Source organism: Barbus barbus (genome assembly GCF_936440315.1).
Source record: "Barbus barbus genome assembly, chromosome: 2".
Classification (NCBI taxonomy): domain Eukaryota; kingdom Metazoa; phylum Chordata; class Actinopteri; order Cypriniformes; family Cyprinidae; genus Barbus; species Barbus barbus.
Window position 1 is genome coordinate 22,091,097 of NC_136730.1, and position 23,134 is coordinate 22,114,230.

Below are 23,134 nucleotides of genomic sequence, written 5' to 3' on the forward strand. Positions count from 1 at the left end.
GGGGTGCCGTAGGATATGATCTATACTTGTACGGCATTCCTCGAAAAGATCACTAATCTAGAGAGCGCCTGGCCCCTGTCTAACTGAGGCTAAAGGGCTGCAGAGGAGAGCTGCTATATTTGAAGTAATTCACAAGTGCATGTGTTCGCACATTAGTGGGATGCAGTCGGACAGCCAAGGTTGAGAGCTAATTACAGCATTTAAAGCCTATCAGTTCCATGTGATTGCTGCTTGTGCTGGGTAAACGGCTTTTATTTGGTATGCTGTGGAAGTTTCCCCTCACAGCGAGGGCTCTGTGGCAGCAAATTATTTTCATCTTAATTGCATGTAGGTGGAGACATGAAATAATGGGGCATATTTGTGTTCAATCTGCTGTGTTTTCATTACATTGTGGAGGAAAACATTGTTAGCGGGAGTTAATTAACAAATATGAGTAATTGCTCTATGCTCATATTTATCACTAGTGTGTTCGCAACAGGCAGGCCTGAAGCGCTAACGACAAAGTGCTACATAAATCAAAGTGCTTTTCTTTGCCAAAGCAGAGCCCTTGGGAGGTACCTTAGAGCTTAATTAGAATCTAGAAGGATTTTGTTTTAAGTGTGAGGTGAGCAAGCACTTGAATAACAACGATAAATTAGGCCCCAGAGCATTGCCTGTATGTTTTGGACCATGTGCGCAATGTTATATCCTATTTCTATATAATTCATAAAGTGTGATGGCAGAGGCGCCGTGCCAGACATTCTGCCGGTCCTGTCGATTTGATGAGAGAGATTAATGCAGGGATTGCTGTTGCTGGCAGAAAAGTTTACTGAAATGATGCCAGAGTGTTCACTGCAGAATTACCCAGATGGGATTACGTGGACTATGGGATTTTACGAGGCCGTTTAGAATATGTTTCTTGTCACAGAGTAATACGAAGGGATGCTTAATGTTGTGCTTCGCTGTCAGTCATAATTCAGCAATTTGGCCGACCAAAATATTTGGCATCCAACATATTTGTGGTCAGCCAATAAAGTATAAATTTTTGACTCTTGATGGGAAATTACTGTGTAACTTGATAAGTCTTCTGTTTCATCAGTTTTTTTTTTTCTTTCAGTTTTCAGGGGGGATTTTTATTTTATTTTTAGAACTTCATTATGGGATTCATTTGTAATAAACTTTTAATGCAAAAAGCTATTTATATGTGAAAAACAGCATGATGATACATAGGCAACCTGTTGTTGGCTAAATCAAATAATTAACTTTATATTGTTACTGTACTGAAGCCCTGAAGTCAAAGCACAGTATTAATTTATAATCTCGAAAAAATGTACACGTAATTCTGTTAAGTGTATCTTTTTTTCTACCCTCTATTAATGTTAATTCATAAATCAATTTTTAATTCACTTAAAATATGTTTCTTTTACACTTTTCAGCATAAATGTTTTTCAAGTTTACAATTAACTTTGACTAAACCATACAAATTTTTCTTAAAAATTTTCAGCAGACCCTCCCAGGGGGGGCCTCTGGATCCCACTTTGAAAACCCCTGGACTGACCAGTCACCAGCATTGTAGAACCCTTGCAAAAAGACTACTTTCATCATTTAGCCACAGAAAGGAGCAGAGTGCTCTCATGTACACGTACAGAGAGCATGTTGCTGAAGTGAAGGACTGTGTATTGCCACGTAGTGCCAATTGAAGGCTTCTGTTGCACTACCGCAGCAGGCCTTGGAGGTGCACTGAATGTTGTCTGCGGATTAAAAAAAATTGCACGCTGAGTGAAAAGACTTGTCTGACAGACACTTGTGCGATTCTTGATTACAGTCATACTGATACTCTGTGGACATGCATATGGACTGCTTGTCTGTCTTGGCACCGGATTCAGCCATCTGGCCTCAATTATGCTTTAAACATGCTTTGTTGTACATGACAAGTCCACACTGACAGCGAGTTTGCCAGTGTTTAAACGTCATGCCTCTGGCTACGATTATACTCAATCAGTCACTCTGATTTTAATTTAAATGGTTGAGGATGAGTGGGAGACATGAATGAAAATAAACAGTCTTCATCTTTGCTGTGGTCAATTTGGAGGTTTTAAGTGTGGCTGTGCTCAAACTGCTCGGAATTGAAATTTGTACTTTACAAAGAAGAGTATCCTGCATTATCCTTTTAAATGAAAAAAAAAATGCATGTTTGCCAAGTCTCTTTGAAATGGTTTCTTTTAGGACAGTTTTTTTTGTTTAGTCATAATGAGTCTTGTGATTGACAGGGGTAGACAATAAGGGAAATTTGCCACTGGCCCTCTGGGCCAGTGTCTTTTGAAGTTCACTGGCCCAGGTCAACGCGTCGGGTATTGATCCCAATAATCACGAAAAAGAACAGTTTGCTTGAACAACATTTATTTTTTTAAGGTAGGTTTAGTGCAAAGTGCAGCAAAACTGTGCAAAAACATGAAACAAGTGCAAATAAACCTATTGCATAGGATTCATTCTCCATAGTCACACAGCAATTCATTATATTATGTTCATACCATAGGTTTCATACACGTTAACTTTTCTCTAACTTACTTGTCTGCATATGTGGGCATTGATCTGCAGAGCTCACAGTAAACCTCTTTTTTTTTCTTGATCGTAGCCCAGCTAGGGGTGGGCGATATGGGAAAAATATCATATCACGATTTGTTTTTAGAAATATCACGATTCACGATTTTATCACGATTCTTTGTCATGTTGGTTTTACAAGTTGTCTGAGCATTACAGCCAAACTAGAAAGACAAAGCCTTTCAAGGTAACAAAAAAACAAAAAAAAAGGCATGGCAGATATTTAGGCCAAAGTGGGCGAAGACAAAAATCTTTGTCATCATTCTATCTTTCTTATTAAAAAATAAGAACAAAGATACACATTACAAAAACACATAATATACAAATAAAACAAACAGTGCTTTATTTTCAGGTACAATAGGTGTATTTAGCAGAGAATTCAATGAGATTGAATGAACAAATATAAAAATAAAACACTAGATAGACTGATTCCTAAAGCAACTGTATTAAAGTTTTTCAGTCAAGAATAGAGAGTGATTTTTCTCTTTGCGTTTTGTTGTTTTATTAACGTTAAATGAATAGTTCCCCCAAAAATAAATATTGTCATCTGTATGTCAATTCTGTCATAATGTTTTATTTGTATACCATCATTTACTCAAAAGTTGTTTTAAACCTGAATGAGTTTCTTTCTTCTGCTGAACATAAATGCTATTTTGAAGAAGGTGGAAAACCAAACAGTTGCTGGTCCTCAGTGACTTCCATAGGATTGTTCTTTCCTATCAAAGTCAATGTGGACCAGCAACTGTTTGGTTGCCCTCATTCTTCAAAATATCTTCTTTTGGGTTCAGCACAAGAAATTAATAGTGGTTTGGGACAACATGTGAGTGAGTAAATAATGACAGAAATTAAATTTTAGGGTGAACTATCCCTTTAATGACAGTCGACAGCATGTTTAGTGTCCTGTCCCTTTAAGAGCTGCACGCATCTAATATACAGGCACGCATCTGTTTCTCTCTTAACTATTTACTTTCATTTTAGAGATAACCAACTGAGTCTGTATGTAAACCTTGTGTGTTTTGACAGTATTAGCGCAAAAGATAAGTTAGTTGAGTAATCAGGTGCTGTTAGACAGGCTTTTTAATGCGCGTGCTTCAGGTGTATGAGCGCACGTCAGACCAGTGCGCGAATTAAACATTTAACCAGCAAGGCTTGTGTGCAAATAATGTACTTTTGCGATCGCGAATAAGTGCAGTGTCCTGTCAGAGTAACTCTACTGCTGTATGTCGTGTTGTACAGTAAATAGAGACGGAGGCACCAGAACTGTATTTGACATAATGTGTGCTGTAGCACGATACTACCATATTTCTTCAAAAGCAGATCGTGGAGACATTTTTATCGTCCATGATCTAAAATCGTCATATCGCACACCCCTAAGCCCAGCCAATTCCAGCGGTCTCGCCACTGGGGCTGAAACTTTCTCTGCCTTTTCTTTTCGTATTCCCTTTCCCTCAATTCCTCTGGTGATTTTCTCTTCCTTGCCTTCTCTTTTTTTACCCGGCGTTTGGCCGGGTGATGGGGGTTTCAGAAACATGTAGCCTAGCTTAATAGTAGCTATAGGTAGGTGCTGAGCAGCAGTGTGCACTGTGCAGTTTGCGCGCGTAACCGCGGGAGCGAGCACGGCGGTGCAGACGGAGCGCATCTGTAAGGCTGTCGGGATCACGTAACGTGTTAGCGGTGGTTACCGAGACGATTTAACAGAAATCAAAACACAGAACCACAGGTAATTAATGTGAAATTAGCCTTTTTTTAATCGAGGCATTATTTTTACTGGCCCCACCGGGCTAGTGGTTGGAGCGATCTGGTGGCCCTGACGGTTTTAAAAGTACGTCCGGGCCACCGGGCCAATTATATTGTCGACCCCAGATTGACTAGTCATGATCTGTCCTGGGTTTGGGACTAACCAGAAAACTATCGCTGATCTCTTTTGTGTAAATTAATGAATTTGTTTCCATCATGTTTTTTTATCAATCTTCATCACCCAAGAGAAAGTATGGAAGCAGTCCATCTCTCGTTTCCCACCATCCTCAGATGCATTCCATGTCAGACCTTTCCTCTATCTCTTTTCTCTTAGGCTCGGATTAGCCACTTGCCGTTGTCTTCACCGGACCTGCTGTTGCTGTAAATTGGCTGGCTGTGCTGTTTTGAGGTTACTGCTTTCAAAATATCCACGCTAACAGTGTTAGGAGTACACAGAAGGTCCCAGAAGACCTCTTCAGATGCAGAGAAATTGGTCAAACACTGACCTAATGAAGACAGATGGAGGTGGACAGTGTCTACATGTGCTGTGGATGATGGTCTGCCTGTGGAATGTTTTGTGTGCTTTGGCCAATCTGTTATTTTAGTATAGTACTTCTCCCATTTGGCCTTTAACAGAGGTCAAGACTCAAATATAGGATCGGTTATTGACCCCCCTTTTCAGACTTTTCACCGCAAAATTGCACGCTGTCCTTGCGGTGAAACACTGTAAATTTTTCTGGACCACAGACAGTGCATAATGGACACATTTTGTCAGCTACTTTATTACTTATTTTAAAGGGGTCATGGGATCCCCATTTTTCACATGTTGATATGATTCTTTAGGGTCTTAATTAAAAGTCTATAACATACTTTGGTTACAATTTCTCAATGGTAGTGTAAAAAACACCTTCTTTACCCTGTGAAAATCAGCTCTGTTTTCAGCAAGCCGTTTTTTAATCCATGTTGCTTTAAATGCTAATGAGCTCTGCTGACCCCACCCCTCTCTTCCGTGGGGTGACGAGCAGTACTGTTTACTTAAGCGGCGAAACTGGCTAACTAGCACATTATTAGGAAAGGGTGATTTGGATCACGAATGATTCACGCAAACATAGACGCATTTAGGCAGATCGGGGATCGGCGCATTCACTTCTAAGCGAAAGTAACGTTAATCCTCTGTGTCTTCAGCAGCTCAGATGTCGGGAGTAAATTATGACTACTTTATTCATTATTACATCCAACAACAAAACACCTCAATCGCTTAATCGGAGACATCTTGTCTTCCCCTGCACCGGAGTCGACACAATGGTAGTCGGACTGTTTACAGCTCACTAAGGGGGTGTAAGGTAAGACGCCCTTGTCAGTCAACTATCTTGGGAGCGGTCTGTGCAGAACTATGTCATTCTGACAGGGCTCTCAGAACAGCCTGATTTGAGAAAGGGGATTTTAAAATAGGGCTTTAAAAAAAAATATTGGGTGGATTTTTATAATTGTAGGATGGATGTGTAAACACTCTTCCAACACACATTTATGTTCAAACAACTTGAAAAGTGAATTTTGCATCCGATGACCCCTTTAAGCTACATGGTTGAAATATTTATATTTATTAGGATTTTATCATAGGGTGCATTTAAAAAGTTATGTTGAGGTCAGATTTTTGTCATGTGCAATGTGTGATTGGCGTGTATATTGATTCCTCCGATTCAGTTTCTTGTTTGTTGTAGTGCCAGAATCACTCACAAGTTTATTTCCACAGTCTCTTCTGTTCTCTCAAAAACTTCTTTGTTGCTGAAGAACAGTTCTCTCCATCCACACCGCATGAAACCCGTTTAACGATGTGGCACAGTTTCATTAATTCACGGTTTTATTTCAGTTTCTCTTTGATCTCTGTGCTGTTGCACTGTCTTCAATAGTGGAATAATTTTAGGGCATATATGTGCAAATCCTTAGTGCTCTTTTGTTCCTGGGCTCTCAAAATGTCACCATAATGACCAGAAGTAAATAGAGAACATTAGAAATTGTCATTTCTGGAGCACTGCCATCGTAATCTTAGCCCTCCTTTGAAAATGCAATGTGAAAGATGACAGTTCAGGTGAAAACACATAAATGGGATGCCTGTTGATTCATTTGAATGCCTCTACTGGTTTGTTTTTCATATTTCTTCTATTATTTAGCCTGGAATACTGTTTATCTTTCATATATGAGCAAGACCTCTCTTTCCATACAGCTGTGTGTGAACACACAATAGGTGTAAACGGTCTGTGTGGCAAAAAACCTATAAACCGTTTTCATTATTCAGGCTAATTTATATCAACCACATTGTTAATCTTCCACAACCTGTTGATTGCTTTGTTCCTCGACACATTTCTGGAGAGCGGCCATAACTGTGTTTTCAGAAGGACTCCTGTCAGTGGCGCCAGGCTACACAGCCACAAATTGGAATGTGGCACTGGCCCGGGAATACAGCCAAGATTTAAATTAGACAATAACCTCTGGCCCCTCATGCAGGCTTCTCTCTGCAGCTGTAGGCTGATCCATTTGTTTAATATGGCGGAGTATTCGCTAGAATAATAAGCTGATGTATGAACCGGCTCTTAACAGTTTGTGTTTCGCAGACTTACAAAGACTGAACAACTGGCAGGCAGAGCGCCCACTGCAGATGTATCCAAACAGCAATAAAGGAAATGTACAGTATGTAGCGGCTAAATATACACATTCGGAAAAATTAGTCATGGAAATGATGAATACAATAGAAAATGCTGTTTTGGAAGTTTCACAGAGAGTTTCTTGGTAATATGAAAATGCATTTAACATTTTTATAGGGTACACTTTTTATTGCATTATTTTTTTATTATACAGGGCTTGTTGGTACATTCCAAAACCCTAAATGAAATTAGGTGCAAGTCAGCATACACATAAACTGTTCACTTCCATATGTGAGGGAGTTGTGTGTGTGTGTGTGTGTGTGTGAGAGAGAGAGTGAGAGTGTGTAACTGGATGTTCTGTTCTATTGTGGGAATCTCTGAAGCTATATCCAGGGTGTAAGCTTTACTGTGGCACAGAGCCAGTGCTGTACCAATCGAGATCAAAGATGAAGCTTCAGCTAGTCAGGGCTTTCTTTAAAGGTTTTCTGTAAGGACTGAAATAGAATAACTGACCTATAACTCCAGCACTGAAAGTTACAGAGGTTGACATTAATCTGAGGTATTTAGACAAGACAAAACAGGACCGTTTTGTCTTGTCTAAATACCTCAGATTAATGACAAGCCCCATGGTAGGTCCGGCTCTATTACACAGCAGAAACAGATGCTGGGGTGGCAGGAGGTCACAATTCCTAGTGTGTTCTTGTGTGACATCTTATGTTGTAAGGCATGTTTTTCCATAAAGATGTGTATCCAAACAGGACATGTTGCATTATCATTGCTTTTATTCTAATAATAATAATTACTACTACTACTGCTGCTACTACTACTACCACTGCTGCTACTTTGAGTGTTTTGTAATACATGCTGAGGTTACTAGAGTCAACCAATATTTTTCAATGTCAAATTTACTCCTTTTAATTTGCATTCAACCATCCCTCGTTATGTATTACAGTGGTATAATGCTAGTCACACTGAAAGCTCAGTGGATAGAAACTCAAGGACTTATATATGGATCCATTTCATATCTCTCATCTAGTGGGAAAAATCTCAAGTAGCTCTCAGATTTCATTGTTGCCACTTGTAGCTCTTTTGGCAATGGTAAACTAGTCCAGATCTTCTCTTTATCTCTCTTGCTGATATGTTTGTAAAAGGCCAGCTTCTACAGCAATAAATATCAAGTAATACAATTTATAAATGGCCCTTTATACACCCAGATGTGCTTGTTTTTAAAGAAACGTGTATAGCAGAATGCAATAACAGAACAAAAAGTGCAGAAGAGAGAAGGAAAGTGAGGGAGAGAACGAGAGCATGAAAGAGAGAGATGAGAGGAAGAGGTGACTGTCTAAAGAGAGTCTCTGTCAGTGTGATTGTATTCTCTCTGTGTGCAGTGCTTTCATGTAATGATTTTAGCTTTAAACTGACTTTTAGTGATCGATTTCTCCTGCGGATCAGAACACCCCTGCTTTAGGCTCTTTGTGTGGGCCTGCTGGACAAAGATGTCAGTTTACACATTTACCTCCCTGAACTGTGTGTACTTTTGTCATTTTATGTTTGTGTGTGCTGCTTATATTGTGTGTTATTCATACCATCCTAGAGGCTGAGATTTACTGTCTCATTTAAAATACCAAGGATAATTCCTTTCTCAAAGTGTTATATTTTTATAATAAAGTAAACTTGAATATGTGTCACACTCCAGTATTTTTGTTCAACTCTCCCATTCATAGATAATGACCATGTGACCTCAGTAATTCTTCAAACAGGCTGTTGGTCATGGTCACATTCTTCTCAAGTGGATTGTGTTTGGGTTGTGTCGGGTCTTAGTTCTGTAATATTGTTTTTTTCCCCCGGGGTGATTGAATTCACTCTGTTGTAATAATATCTTATTTCCCTCCGGAAACACTTGCATAAGAATATACACACACTCAGGTTATGAAACCCGGCTCAGTATGGATGCTGGTGTCCAAAATCAGTCAGGAGCTTCATAAAAGTGAAGCCTCGCATTTTTGTGCGTGTAACAATGACGAGATTCATTGTCTGATAGGATCGTTTTTAGTCAGCTTAATTATTTTTAAATGTAAAACTACTTATTTACCAAAAAAGTGAATAAAATGTAATGGTAAAAAAAAATAATAAAAAAAAAATATATATATATATATATACATACATACATACATACATACATACATACATACAGTCAGGTCCATAAATATTGGGTCATCGACACAATTCTAACATTTTTGGCTCTATACACCACCACAATGGATTTCAAATGAAACGAGCAAGATGTGCTTTAACTGCAGACTGTCAGCTTTAATTTGGTATTTACATCCAAATCAGGTGAACGGTGTAGGAATTACAACAGTTTGCATATGTGCCTCCCACTTGTTAAGGGGCCAAAAGTAATGGGACAGAATAATAATCATAAATCAAACTTTCACTTTTTAATACTTGGTTGCAAATCCTTTGCAGTCAATTACAGCCTGAAGTCTGGAACGCATAGACATCACCAGACGCTGGGTTTCATCCCTGGTGATGCTCTGCCAGGCCTCTACTGCAACCGTCTTCAGTTCCTGCTTGTTCTTGGGGCAGTTTCCCTTCAGTTTTGTCTTCAGCAAGTGAAATGCATGCTCAATCGGATTCAGGTCAAGTGATTGACTTGGCCATTGCATAACAGTCCACTTCTTTCCCTTCAAAAACTCTTTGGTTGCTTTTGCAGTATGCTTTGGGTCATTGTCCGATCTGCACTGTGAATTGCCGTCCAGTGAGTTCTGAAGCATTTGACTGAATATGAGCAGATAATATTGCCCGAAACACTTCAGAATTCATCCTGCTGCTTTTGTCAGCAGTCACATCATCAATAAATACAAGAGAACCAGTTCCACTGGCAGCCATACATGCCCACGCCATGACACTACCACCACCATGCTTCACTGATGAGGTGGTATGCTTAGGATCATGAGCAGTTCCTTTCCTTCTCCATACTCTTCTCTTCCCATCACTCTGGTACAAGTTGATCTTGGTCTCATCTGTCCATAGGATGTTGTTCCAGAACTGTGAAGGCTTTTTTAGATGTCGTTTGGCAAACTCTAATCTGGCCTTCCTGTTTTTGAGGCTCACCAATGGTTTACATCTTGTGGTGAACCCTCTGTATTGACTCTGGTGAAGTTTTCTCTTGATTGTTGACTTTGACACACATACACCTACCTCCTGGAGAGTGTTCTTGATCTGGCCAACTGTTGTGAAGGGTGTTTTCTTCACCAGGGAAAGAATTCTTCGGTCATCCACCACAGTTGTTTTCCGTGGTCTTCCGGGTCTTTTGGTGTTGCTGAGCTCACCGGTGCGTTCCTTCTTTTTAAGAATGTTCCAAACAGTTGTTTTGGTCATGACTAATCTCTCTGATGGGTTTGTTTTGTTTTTTCAGCCTAATGATGGCTTGCTTCACTGATAGTGACAGCTCTTTGGATCTCATCTTGACAGTTGACAGCAACAGATTCCAAATGCAAATAGCACACTTGAAATGAACTTTGGACCTTTTATCTGCTCATTGTAATTGGGATAATGAGGGAATAACACACACCTGGCCATGGAACAGCTGAGAAGCCAATTGTCCCATTACTTTTGGTCCCTTAACAAGTGGGAGGCACATATGCAAACTGTTGTAATTCCTACACCGTTCACCTGATTTGGATGTAAATACCCTCAAATTAAAGCTGACAGTCTGCAGTTAAAGCACATCTTGTTCTTTTCATTTGAAATCCATTGTGGTGGTGTATAGAGCCAAAAATGTTAGAATTGTGTCAATGTCCCAATATTTATGGACCTGACTGTATATATACATATATACATACAGTGCCCTCCATAAGTATTGGAACAGTAAAGACAAAATTGCTCTGTTGGCTGTGGAGTCGAGACATTTGCAAAGATGAATATGACACAAAACTACAGAATGTCACATTTTATTATTATCTGTTTCAACACATATATGTTTTACCAAATAAAAAGAACAGCACTTTTAGAGTTCATCCCACTCATTGATGTGAGCATAAGTATTGGGACAGCTGAACATAAGGCAGATATAAAAGATTAAAAGCTATTATTTAGTTGCAGATCCCTTGCGCACAATCACAGCAGTGAGTCTGTGACCCATAGACATCACCAGACTCTTGGTCTCATCCTTTGAAATACCTTTCCCAGGCTTTAATGCAGCCAATTCCAATTGTTGCTTGTTTTGGGGAGTTTCTGCCTTTACTCTCCTCTTCAGCTGGTGAAATTCATGTTCAATTGGATTTAAATCTGGAGATTGACTTGGGCAATCTAAGACTTTCCATTTCTTTGCACTTATAAATTCCTTGACTGAACTGGCAGGGTGTTTTGGGTCACTGTCCTGATGCAATATGAAGCACTTCCCAATGAATCTGGTGGCATTTTTTTGAATATTGGTAGGAAAGATGGTTTTTGTACCCTTCCAAATTCATTCTGCTACTGTCATCATACATTAAGTCATCAGTAAAGTTGAGAGGGCCTGTTCCATAGGCAGCCATGCATGCCCATGCCATGACAACACCTCCATCATGCTTTACAGATGAGGCTGTATGCTTGGGATCATTGCAGTTCCCTTTTTTCCTCCACATTTTTGGTTTCCCATCACTTAGATAAAGGTTCATCTTTGGCTCATCGGTCCATAAACACAGTTCCAAAACTCTTCTGGCTCACCTTTGTGCTTTTTTACAAACTCTAATCTTGCCTTTCTATTTTTGGTGCTGGTCAGAGGTTTGCATCTTGCTGTGTAGCATCTGAGGAAAACTGAGGAAAACACAATGTCTCAAATGCATTAAACAGCACAGATATCTTCGCTGTTTGCCATGGTGGATCAATTTGATCCATGATCGACATTACAGATATAAGATGCTAAAGAAAAAAACTTGATGTTATCAATCAACTAGTTGGTTGTTGACTAGTCATCTATTGTAATTTATCCCTAACAGGGGCGTGTCTTGAGTGCGTTACTGTTCACTAACGAGGCAGAGGTAGCATTTGCATTACTCCTCTCATCTTGTTAATTACAGAGGCTCCATTGTCTGATCTGACCCATTTACAGCATTCTCTCTTTCATTCTTTCTGTTTGTCTCATCCTCCCATCACGGCTAATCTCATTTGGCATCTGGCTCAATCCCACTCTGCCATGAACATGAGAGGGTCTGCTCTCTCACTGAAGAGAGCCAAGAGCGACAGCAACACCCCCTGTGTCCGTTTCCATTCACGCTAACTTCTGTTTCCTAAAAGCTCCAGATCACTGTATTTCTGTTTATCGGCATCAGTTGTTAAATGTACAGCTGACAAGTGAGAGGTGATTTAAAGCAGTCCTTCTGTGATATCCATTTGAGAGGAATATTTGTTCAATTAATATTCATGAGTTGTGGATCTGCATGTGTCAGTGATGCGAGGCAGAGAGGCAGGTAATAGGATTTAAAACAGGGTGAATGCTGATGGTGTGAATGAATAACTTAAAGCCTGGAGCAGTGCTAGTGTATACACACACACACTTCTTTCTTTCCCCTTGTTGTTTGTATTATGTAGACCCACATTAGTGATGAAATGAGGCATGAACTTTTTTCCATCTTAGAATCCACCTTGTTCTCTCTCTGTCTCCGATTTGATAAATCTCTCTCTTTCACACACTCTATTAATTTCTCTCTTCTTTTTAACTCTCAAAAAGTGATATTTTCAAATTTCATTGGTAAAGTCAATATGAATTGCCATTCACAACCCATTTTCTGTAATGTAACTTATTTCAAAGTGAAACTGGATATTTAATAATGAAAAAGTGTGTGGTGGAATAAATTGGATCATAAAAATATGTTCAATACCAGAATACAACGAGACCCAATGTGAGTTAAAACAATGCATGCATTGATATTTGACCATTTTGTCTTACAAATAAAGGTTCTGTATTGGTATGTGTGGCTTCACAAAGAACCTTTAACATCCATGGAACCTTTCCATTGCACAAAAATATCTTTATTTTGGAAAACGATCTTTAGATTAATAAAATGTTCTTCACACTAAGAAAAAAAATTGTTATTTTAAGAACTGGAAGGTTCTTTGGGGAACCCTGAATTATTCTTCCATGGCATTGCTGTGAAATCCTTCTTTTTAAGAGTGATAATTAACATTGAGCAAATAATTTTTTTATTTCAAGGTTATGGAGAAACATTTGTTTCTTCAGAACGACACATTCATGAATCTTTCAGAAAAATAGTAGGCAAGCCCATTTTGACTCTAAAAAGTGCTGCAGTTACATTGTTTTGTTGTATTACTTTCTAGTTGTAATTTTTCATGTTGTATTCATATTCTTTATTTTTCGGAGTGAGGGGTAGGCTAATTCGTTTCTTTTTAATGAGATGTTTAGTCAAAGACTTCTCTATATGTCTCTCTCCCCATTGGTTGCTCCAAAAACTCATTCTCCTCTACAGAGACACATGCTAAAAAAGCAGAAGCATTTGCTTTTCTCACACCACTCTCAAGCAACACCAATTCACCATCCTGTACTTAAATGAGGACCACTGACAGCAGACTCTCACTGATGTGATCAGAAGAACGTTTAATAACAACAACAAAAAACTACAGGACAAACACTGTATGGAAAAAAGGCAATTTTTCAGGGTTTCCATTTTCAGAGAGACATTATGCCGCTGACATGATGGTGCTGTATTGTGCAAGACAGCGTGGTGTTCCTCTTTAGTGTAGATGCACCAGGTGAGAGCTTCAAAAGGACTCCTCAGCCCAAAACACCTGCTCTTCAAGTCTTGCAGCTGCTGCGAGGCCCGCGTGTGTGTGTTTGCGTTGTGCACGGGTACACATGTATATTTGCTGGTTAGACTTTTAGCATATCAGCTCATTCTTTTTCTGTCCCCCCACTCTTTCTGTCGCTGACTCTCTCTCCAGGGCATAGACTAATTAATGGATACCATTCGCAGTTGATTAGCTACAGTTCCTTCGGTAATTACATTCACATACTAACCACTCAGACAAAAAGATGAGAGGGAGAGAGAGAACAAAGCAAGGGAAAAATAAATTAATGCTCTTCTCATTTTGCTCTGATCTTAATTTGTTCCTGCAATTGTTTGCCCTCCACAATAAGATAAGAAAGCCCTTTTCCCTCTTATTTCAACTCTTCTGCTTGTGTAACATCAGAAGTAATCACTTTATTTTAAACAGACAAAAGCTTGCTGTTGGATGCACCGTTGAATCAGGGCCTTGAGGCTGTTGTGGTTGATGTTTGTGTGTGTGCGCATGGTCCTCGTATGTGTGTGTGTCTGTGTATGTATGCATGATTTGTCTGGTTATAGAGGGCCCTCTGTGCTGGCCCTCCAGCTGCTAACCCATAATTCCTCATTTTGCTCTTCCATTGTTCCTACCTGTCAGTGTGTTTGTGTCTCTGAAGAAAAAATAGGATGCCTGCCATTTCAACAATTTGCCATCACGTGTGATTTAGAGGATCAGAATAAAGAAAAGAGCTCAATTTAGAAAGAAATCTGTAGAAAACTACATGGATCTACAGTAAACACCACCACCACCCAATCATATTTTCACATGTTAAAAAAAATGACCTGAATATACTGTATGTACCCAAATTTTCTATTATTTTCACATTATCAGAGCATTTCTGTTGTCTTTGTGTGTGGGTGTTGTTTTGAAAGCTGCTCTGTGTGCACCTACTGTAATAAACCGTGATCTTTCATCAGCCTGTGTGGGCATTTCAGTTTGGTAAGACGACTGTGTGACTCTCCCCCACTCTTGTAATGCAAAGCTAGTCTCTAGATGACAGACAGCAAGCCACACCTAGCTTTCCCACTGATGCATTACAGTACAAGATGATGTGAGGCAAATTAGCAACTGGGATACTTCCTGTGTCATTATTACCCATTTACATGAGGGCTGAACTAATCAATGTACCGCTTTCCAAATTTATGTGCAGGTACATTACTATTTTCTGACTGTTTGAATCCAGAATTTTGGAATCAATTCTGAAATTCTAAGTTTAGTCATTCTTATCATACTTTTAAATCTGTATTCTCTGTTTTCATTGTGACTTTTTTTATTATTATTTCGACCAATTTCGACTTAAAATATATCATGCAAGAAGTAAAATAAAGTCAACATCTAATAGTTAAAATAAACCAGGAACTTTTAATCATTTCGTTTGATAATATTCATTTAATATATTTTTTAACAGCACTATTTACCAAAGCAACACAGATTTTTGTAAGTGAAGATAAACAAATCATTTAAAATAGTCAGGGTCTGGCTCATTAAAGTGATTGAATCTGACTTTTTGAATGATTCTGTTGAATTACTTGCAAGCTTTGAAATTGAGTCTCCAATCCAGACTCCTCATAATCAAAGAATCGATTATTTTAGAATTCAACTCCCTGCCCTGCTATTTTGTGCGTGGGAAAAAATGTTATTCTCATATGGTGACTGCACAATAAGACTACAGTAAATTATAAACACAGAGGAGGTGACAACTGAAATAACTGATGTATTCTTTTTTTTTTTTTTCTTTTGCAGTTTGGGAATAACAACAACTACATGAACATGGCTGATGCCAATGGAGCTCTATTAGCAGGAGATGTGAGTATACGCTTGAGTATAACCTTTACCGTTCCATGGATTGTTAGCTCATGCCATGAGCCATAATATTCTGGAATCACTAAACAGTCATTTCCATGTCTAACCATTTGTTGTTTTAAACAAAGTCAATTAATTTAGCATGCATGCCTCTGTATGTTCAAATAAAATGATTAATTTCAGCGGCAGGTGTGCAGCTTCTGCATTTACATAAAACATGATTAACTCCCTACAGGCCTTCCTGAACTGCTTTGAGATTTTCCACAACCCAAACCCTTAAAGCTTAGAGCTTGTTACGCCAGCGGCTACATGTTCATACACATACGCTCGCAATGTTATAATCTGACTGAATGATTCCTCCAGTGGATCTGGTATGTTTATGTATCAGTGCTTGGTGTTAACAGAGAGACTGGCTCAGTGCTGACCGGAGGTTGAGGAGCACAGGGTGCGCTGAGCGTTGAGATGGGATTAGGGTTGCTTTTGCAGGGTGATATACCACAGGTGCTCACATCCTGCTGATATGCTCCAGGTTAAAGCTGCCGTCAGGCTCTGGTGATGGCTGAAGGAGTGTGTATGTAAACACCTGTCCCCATGATCATTTAAAGATACCATCAAGCTAGACAAGGAAAGAAAAGTGGCGCCTCTCACAAAAGTCACTCTTTCTCTCCATCATTTTTTTATCCCCTGTCAGTGACTGACAATATATACTGCAAATCACAGGTTGTGTATCTCAGGCTGGCCTCACTATCTGCGTGTGATTGTATACAGGGGCTTTACAGTATGTGTTGTTACACTGTTACACTCACTGTTGCCACTGCCTCATTTCCATCACATTTCCAATGCAAATCTCCTTCTCGCAATCTCAACGGCATCGATAGACTCATGCAGGCTAAGCAAAGATAATGTCTGTGCATGTGAAGTGCAATTGTTGCACATTTGTTGGTAATGTGTTAGTGTGGGCATCTGGCTTCATTTTCATTTAAAGTTTAGGCAGTGAAGCCACAGCTTTGTCACAGGCAGTTGTACCCACATCTGATCCAGTCGGTTGCAATCTCCATGAATTCTTCTGATAAAAGTGTTCCTTTGCCGAGGCCAAGCTCCATGTTGGCACCTGCAGGGGAAGTAGAGCTGTCGAGTGTTGACGGAAAATTTCCCCCAGTCGAATATTTTCCTAAGAAATAACGTTTCCTCCTTCACACTGCAGCTGGTATTATGACACAATGAAATTAAAAGCATTAACATTTAAATTCCTCTTTTTCACATACCTGAAATAAGTGTAGGGCGGTGGGAGGGGGGATATTGTTTCTTGTAACTCAAGCTGAAGAGAAATTAAAGGGACTTTACCCTAGTGAGTGCTGTAATTTCACAGTGTGATGGGTTTTCCATGAGCTTTAGCTCTTTCATTAATCTGCTTAATGTGTCATCTTTAGGCGAGAGAGAGAGGGAGACCGGGAGAGAGAGGCTAAGTATCTCAGAGTCTGACACTCTGCACTTTGTGTATGGACCTGAATATACTGTATTTGACATTAGATTTAATGTAAACCGGGTTTTTATATACACATCATTTTATTTTTTTAGAATGTGCATGGTAAAAAATAAATCCTGTTTAATTTAGGGTTAAAAAACAGCAGCTGTGGTTGCCAGACATTCACTGTAAAAATGATAATGATTAGTACTACAGAATGGCATATTTTTGCCTGTATATGCAGTCAAACCAACAATTATTCAGACACCAGATATAATTTATATATATATATATATAGTGGCGGGAGGAGCAAACGACAGACACAGTGGGCGTGGCGTCAGGCCTCGGAGAGGTTTTTTATTAAACAATAATACTCAGAATAGTGTCCAAGGGGAAAAAGTGTCCAAAATAAACGGGATCTGGTGTCCTCGTCGTGCTTCGGGGTACGTGAAGGAGGGCAGTGTTCAGGAGGGAAGGGTCCAGGCAAGGGGCGTAGTCCGGTGGCCGCACGCGCTCCCCTCTCGGGGGCCTGGGCGCGAGTGGCGGCGGCTTCTTCTGAGCAGCGTAATCCATCTGCTGGCTGCGGCTCCTCCGGGGGACTCGACGGCCCGGCATCCTGGCCCGTCAGCCTCCTGAACACTGCCCTCTTTCACGTACCCCGAAGCACGACGAGGACACCAGATCCCCTATTTATTTTGGACACTTTTTCCCCTTGGACACTATTCTGAGTATTATTGTTTAATAAAAAACCTCTCCGAGGCCTGACGCCACGCCCACTCTGTCTGTCGTTTGCTCCTCCCGCCACAATATATATATATATTTATTTTACAAGTGGGTGCAGGACACTATAGTGATAGCAAAATAAAGTGAACTGCCATATATCATACCAAAAATTCTTCATACAGTGGGCTACCAGTAAAACTGCAAAAACATTTGGACCAAAAATGATTCAAACACTTTGACCTGACATTGTTTTGCTGAAGTGTTTTTTCTTTAATTGCTAATGCGAACTTTTTACACCACAGACTGAACAAAATTAAGCATTGCTTGGTAATTGGTTGACCTAAATTCGTATTATCTAATTGTGTATTTAAATTTAAAAGCTGAATTATTTTTTCAACTTATAACCAGTTTTTTAAGTGATATAATTTTAATTTACCTTATCTAATTGACAATTCACATATTTCAAATATGATTATATATGTAAACCACATTATCGTGAACGTTGTGATGCAACATGATATGGAAACAGTATATCACAGTGCTTGATAAGGTGACCTCTTCCTTCCTGCTGTTGAACTGAAACTGATACGGCCATATTCAGTTCCACTTAGTAATATCACTTATCACACACAATCTCATTACACACATGTAATCACTACTGTATATGTAGAAATGGATTTGGAATGGCTGCTATTGGACTCTGAGAGTCTTTGCCACTGTCATCTGAGGAGCGCTTTTCTCTCTGCTCAGCTGATGTTAGGAGCTTTGCTCTATCGATCCTCCTAACCATCATGCTCAGTAATTGTGATGCACTGCCTTTTAACAACTGCTGCTTATGTCTCTGCTGAATCAGTTCACTAAATCTACAAAGTGAAGGCGTATTGCTTCATAAGCGGTGCTATTGCTTTACCTTGGTCATCTCAGTTTAGCATACTGGGGCTGATGAATGAATGCAAGGTGGGTGTTTAGAACAGATCTGTTAGATTATGTTGAATTAAAGGTATAGTTCATCCAAGAATTAAAATTCTGCCATCATTTTGTTTAAAACCTGCATGCAACATAAAAGGAGTTATTTTAAAATATGTTGGTAAACAAACAGTTCTGGTTACCAATGACCTTCATTGTACAGACAATAAAAAACAAAGAAACATGGCTTAAATGTTCTTTTACGTTCCACAGAAGAAAGTAAGTCATACGGGTTTGAAACGATGTGAGCTTGTGTAAATAATGACAGAATTTTCATTTTTGGGTCTTTTAGTTCACGTATTTAAAAATATTTTGGCCTTTACACATTAGCATACAAATGAAAATAATTGCAGAGATTAAAGAATAATAAGCACTACTGTAAACTGCACTCAGACTCTCAAAGGTCTTGCTTTAGTATTCTGCACTAATGAATGCTTGAGGGTTGGACTGCCTTGCAGTGCCAGGTAAAGTGAGGAAATGATGACAGAAATATTACACTATTGTATTGTGCATACAGATGATATATGTATAACCTAAGGCTGTTTGTAAATTCAAATCAATTGTGATTAATCTCATGATGTTTTTTAATAAACATTATTAATTTATCACAATTGGTTTTGCCAAAATTTGCCTCAAAACATATATTCATATGAACTGTTCTATTCTGTTTTATTGGAGTCATATTCTCTAAGCAATAAAAAACTAAATATTATAATGTTGTATCAATGCCTAAAGATCTATAAGGTCTTTGTTTTATTAAACAAAGACATCTGAGTTTGGGTCACCTTTTAAGTAGACCAAAAAGTGAACCGAATGAAAACGAACCTAGTTGAACTTGCATTTACATTTGAAATTGTAAGTAACTGTAGTTTTAAAGTGCCTCAGTTCAGTTTTAGCTTTTTTTTTTTTTTTTCTTTTTGTGGTCAGTTTAGCTCATTTATAGTGGAATTAATTTGTTAAAAATTTCTCATACAATTGAAAGTGATCCAGGACCGCTTACATAAAACAAAAAACGTGCGAAGATACTTAAAAACTGTGCTTTCCTCCTCCCAAATTGAGACTTTACACACACTGACCGGAGCTTTCACCACTCCTCATCCCACAACACCAGCGCTACACTGACAGCTGACAGCTTCTGTAGACTTCACTCATGCTACCACCATATCTTAATTCTCATTTACACATACCACACACACCACCTCACTGTCTCCGAGAGCAGATGTTAATTTAATCTCTGCCTTCTCTCGCTCATCTCATTGTGTTCAGTCAGGTGTTCAGTGTTTTGTTTTGTTATTTGTAAAGGTCAGTGTCATTTTAGTTATGCTCTGATGTGAAAAAGATGAAGAAAGGGACTATATGTGCCTCACATTTGATCTTTGAATGTCGTATCAGATCTTACAGCACAGCTGTGTGTTGTTGGGACATTTAGGTCGGGCCACTCTCTTTTTCTCTCCTTCCCTCTCCTTCTCACTCTTTCTTTCCCTCTGTGGTATTGTACTGTGAAAACATGCTGGCACTGCAGGTCTTATTCATAGAGAAAGGTCATGAAGCAAAGTAAATGAAAAGAGCACCACTCTCTCCCTCTCTCTTCCTGTTTTCTCTGCTGTGCCATCATTCATTCGTCCTGTTTCCCTCTGTTGTGTCAATCTTGTATTTATTTTTTATTTAGTTCTTCTCCCTCGCAGTTTTTTTTTTTTTTTTACCTCCCTGTTGGCCTTTAAATTCAGTGTCAGTGATGTCTTGTGATCACTGCCATGTGCATGATATACGAAGAGTTCTTCTCTCATGACACATTTTTTGATTATTAATGCCTCAACGCTGCTGTTTTGATTAACACACTGTTAACTGCTGCAATGCCACAGGGAGGGAAAATGAGTTTGTAGCTTGTGTGTTAATGGAGAAGTGGGAAACAGAGCTGGGTTGGCCACTAATGGCTTTAGTTGGAGGTAATGTGAACATGTGTTAGGCACTGCAAGCCCCTGGCCTTCACTATGACAGAACACACCACTGCCTTTACAAGATCCGCTGCTCACAGCTGTGGAAAAAACGCTGCAAGTTAAATGCTGGAATGGAGCCACATAAAAAATGAAATAAGAGGGAGAGGTGACGAAAAAGAGCTGATTATTAGCCTTACCCCTCGGCTGGATCTCATCATACAGGCACTGAATGAGCTTTGAGTCCCAGTATATGTGTGTGTGGGTGTGGATGGGGGGATGGTTTTGCCTACATTTTGAGAACCAAAATGTCCCCATTAGGGTAGTAAGGAACCCCAAAATCACCCACATTGTGACCATTCAATGGCTATGAAGAAAATGTCTTAATAAAGATACTAAAAATGTCTAAATTAAAATCTAAAATGCAGAAATGTTTTTGTGAGAGTTTGGTTTGGATGTAGGAGAAGTCCCACCATGCTGTGTCTGTATGTGTGTTTGAATGTGTCGGCAGATTCCCTGTGCACATTATGCTTTTACAAAAGAGTAAAGAATAAAACTGGAAGGAAAGGTGGTTGAGAATGAGGAAGTGGGAATATGAAAGACAAGATATAGAGTGATAGCAGGAAGAAAGACAAACAGCTTTAGAGGATGGATGATGTGTTGACATGATGTTGATATGTTTTTCGAGGCAGTGAAGGAAACACGTTGAGAGTATTAAAGTGAAGACTGAGAACAGGTTTGAACATGAAACGAGAAGTTCTGAATACATACAGCAAGAAATTGAGGGAGAAATAAAGAAATAAATAGAGATGCGGAGGTCAGTGAATTCCTCGAAGAGGAGTCCAGAGCAGGTAGTCAACATAAGCAAATTAAGTGTGACGATAGGCTGTAATTCACAGGCGGAGGGATTTGGTCGTTTGATGAGCAGATTTGGAGGTGCAACTGAGAAGAACAAAGTGCGACACTTCTGGACAGCCGAAATAATCTGCGTGAACGTTCTCTAAACCCATCACTCCCTGCACTTTCTTTTCTCCTCCAGCCAACATCATCCAGCTTGGATTAAGCAGCTTTTATTTTGTCCTCCTGCAAGTGTGATAGCCACACAATATTGCATTTCAGATTCAGACATCTTTTTTCACATCCTGTTTCATGGAGAATGTAATGCTTTGGGTCAGAATATACATCCATTTCTTGTACAAGTATTAAATAGGTTTTCTTATCTCTTCTGCTCTGGTCAACAGATATTTCTTAGCTCTGAAATGAAATGTGTTTCCAACTTTTGTTATGAGAAGTCAGTAAGTTGTGTTACATTTCTGTAGTGTAACATCATAGTGATTTTCAGGTTTTCAACTTTGCAGGCCCTCACCAAATTTTGAGCAAAATTCATCGCTGATTTTCTCCTTTGTCTTTTTGTTAGACGTTTCATACTCCAAGTCTTGGAGATGAGGAGTTCGAAATACCCCCCATCACCCCTCCTCCTGAGACTGAGCCTGGTATGGGCCTCCAGGAGGTGGACTCACCTTTCCCCGGGCTACCTGACCACCCCAACTCTCAGCGGGGGTCGTTTACCCCTCAGTTCCCACCCCAGAGCCTGGAGCTGCCCTCAATCACCATCTCCAGAAATATGATGGAGCAGGAAGGACAAATCAACAATGGACATCCAGGAGTAAGTGTGTGGTTATTCTCTGGTTATTTGCTTGAACATTTTAAAGATCTTAATGTTTGCAGATGTTGAAGGCAGTCGTTATGCAAAGTCAAAAACTACACAAAAAATATTTCCACAAAATCATTCACTGGCAGTTACATTTAGCTTTTAGAGCCACCTGGATTTAAGTGAGGATTTAAATCCAGGTAGGTGTGCTCCTCTAAATGCAAATATGTTTGACAAAGGTGTTATGTGCAAAACAAATCGAGGTGGCTGACGATACGTGCTGTTGTCATAAAACTGGATTTGTATTTGTACATCCATAAATATAAATTCTGTCATGATTTCTTATGATCTTCCATGGAGCTCAAAAGTTAATATCCTGGCCACACTTTCCATTTTTTATGAAAGAGAATGAGAACTGGTGGAGAACTCCAAAATGACAAAAAAACCCAAAAAAAAAACACATAAGTTCCCTATATGTCATGCATTTTTGCCCTAGCCCTTACCACAATGTTTGTGAGACAAGTAACAATAATCAGTTCTTGAACAGAACTGTGCCGCATCTGTTCATTAAATCCGTTCATCCAGTTTGCAAAACTGGGCTGAATGATTCATTCAAAAATGTGACTCATTTAGTTCTTAGGTTCAAGTCTGTGATCTGGTAATGGTTAACAGCTTACTAGATAAAAAAAATATAATTAACAACACAGAGAGCTATTGGATGGCTTCATAAGACTTGGATTACAGTGCAGAAGACATGTGAACCACTTTCATGATTTTTCTATGGTAAAGGTATTTTAATGGTTGT

The 23,134-nt window shown here is 39.3% G+C and overlaps 1 protein-coding gene across 1 annotated transcript in view; it reads left to right on the forward strand.

Moving 5' to 3' along the window:
- The window catches only part of LOC306878276 (TOX high mobility group box family member 3-like), a 52,297-nt gene that overhangs the window by 19,158 nt on the left and 10,005 nt on the right, over window positions 1-23,134 (forward strand). Inside the window, exons 2-3 of the mRNA XM_079430525.1 lie at window positions 15,531-15,593; window positions 22,096-22,344. Coding sequence (XP_079286651.1) covers window positions 15,531-15,593; window positions 22,096-22,344 — 312 coding nt within the window. The remainder of the gene's footprint in view (window positions 1-15,530; window positions 15,594-22,095; window positions 22,345-23,134) is intronic.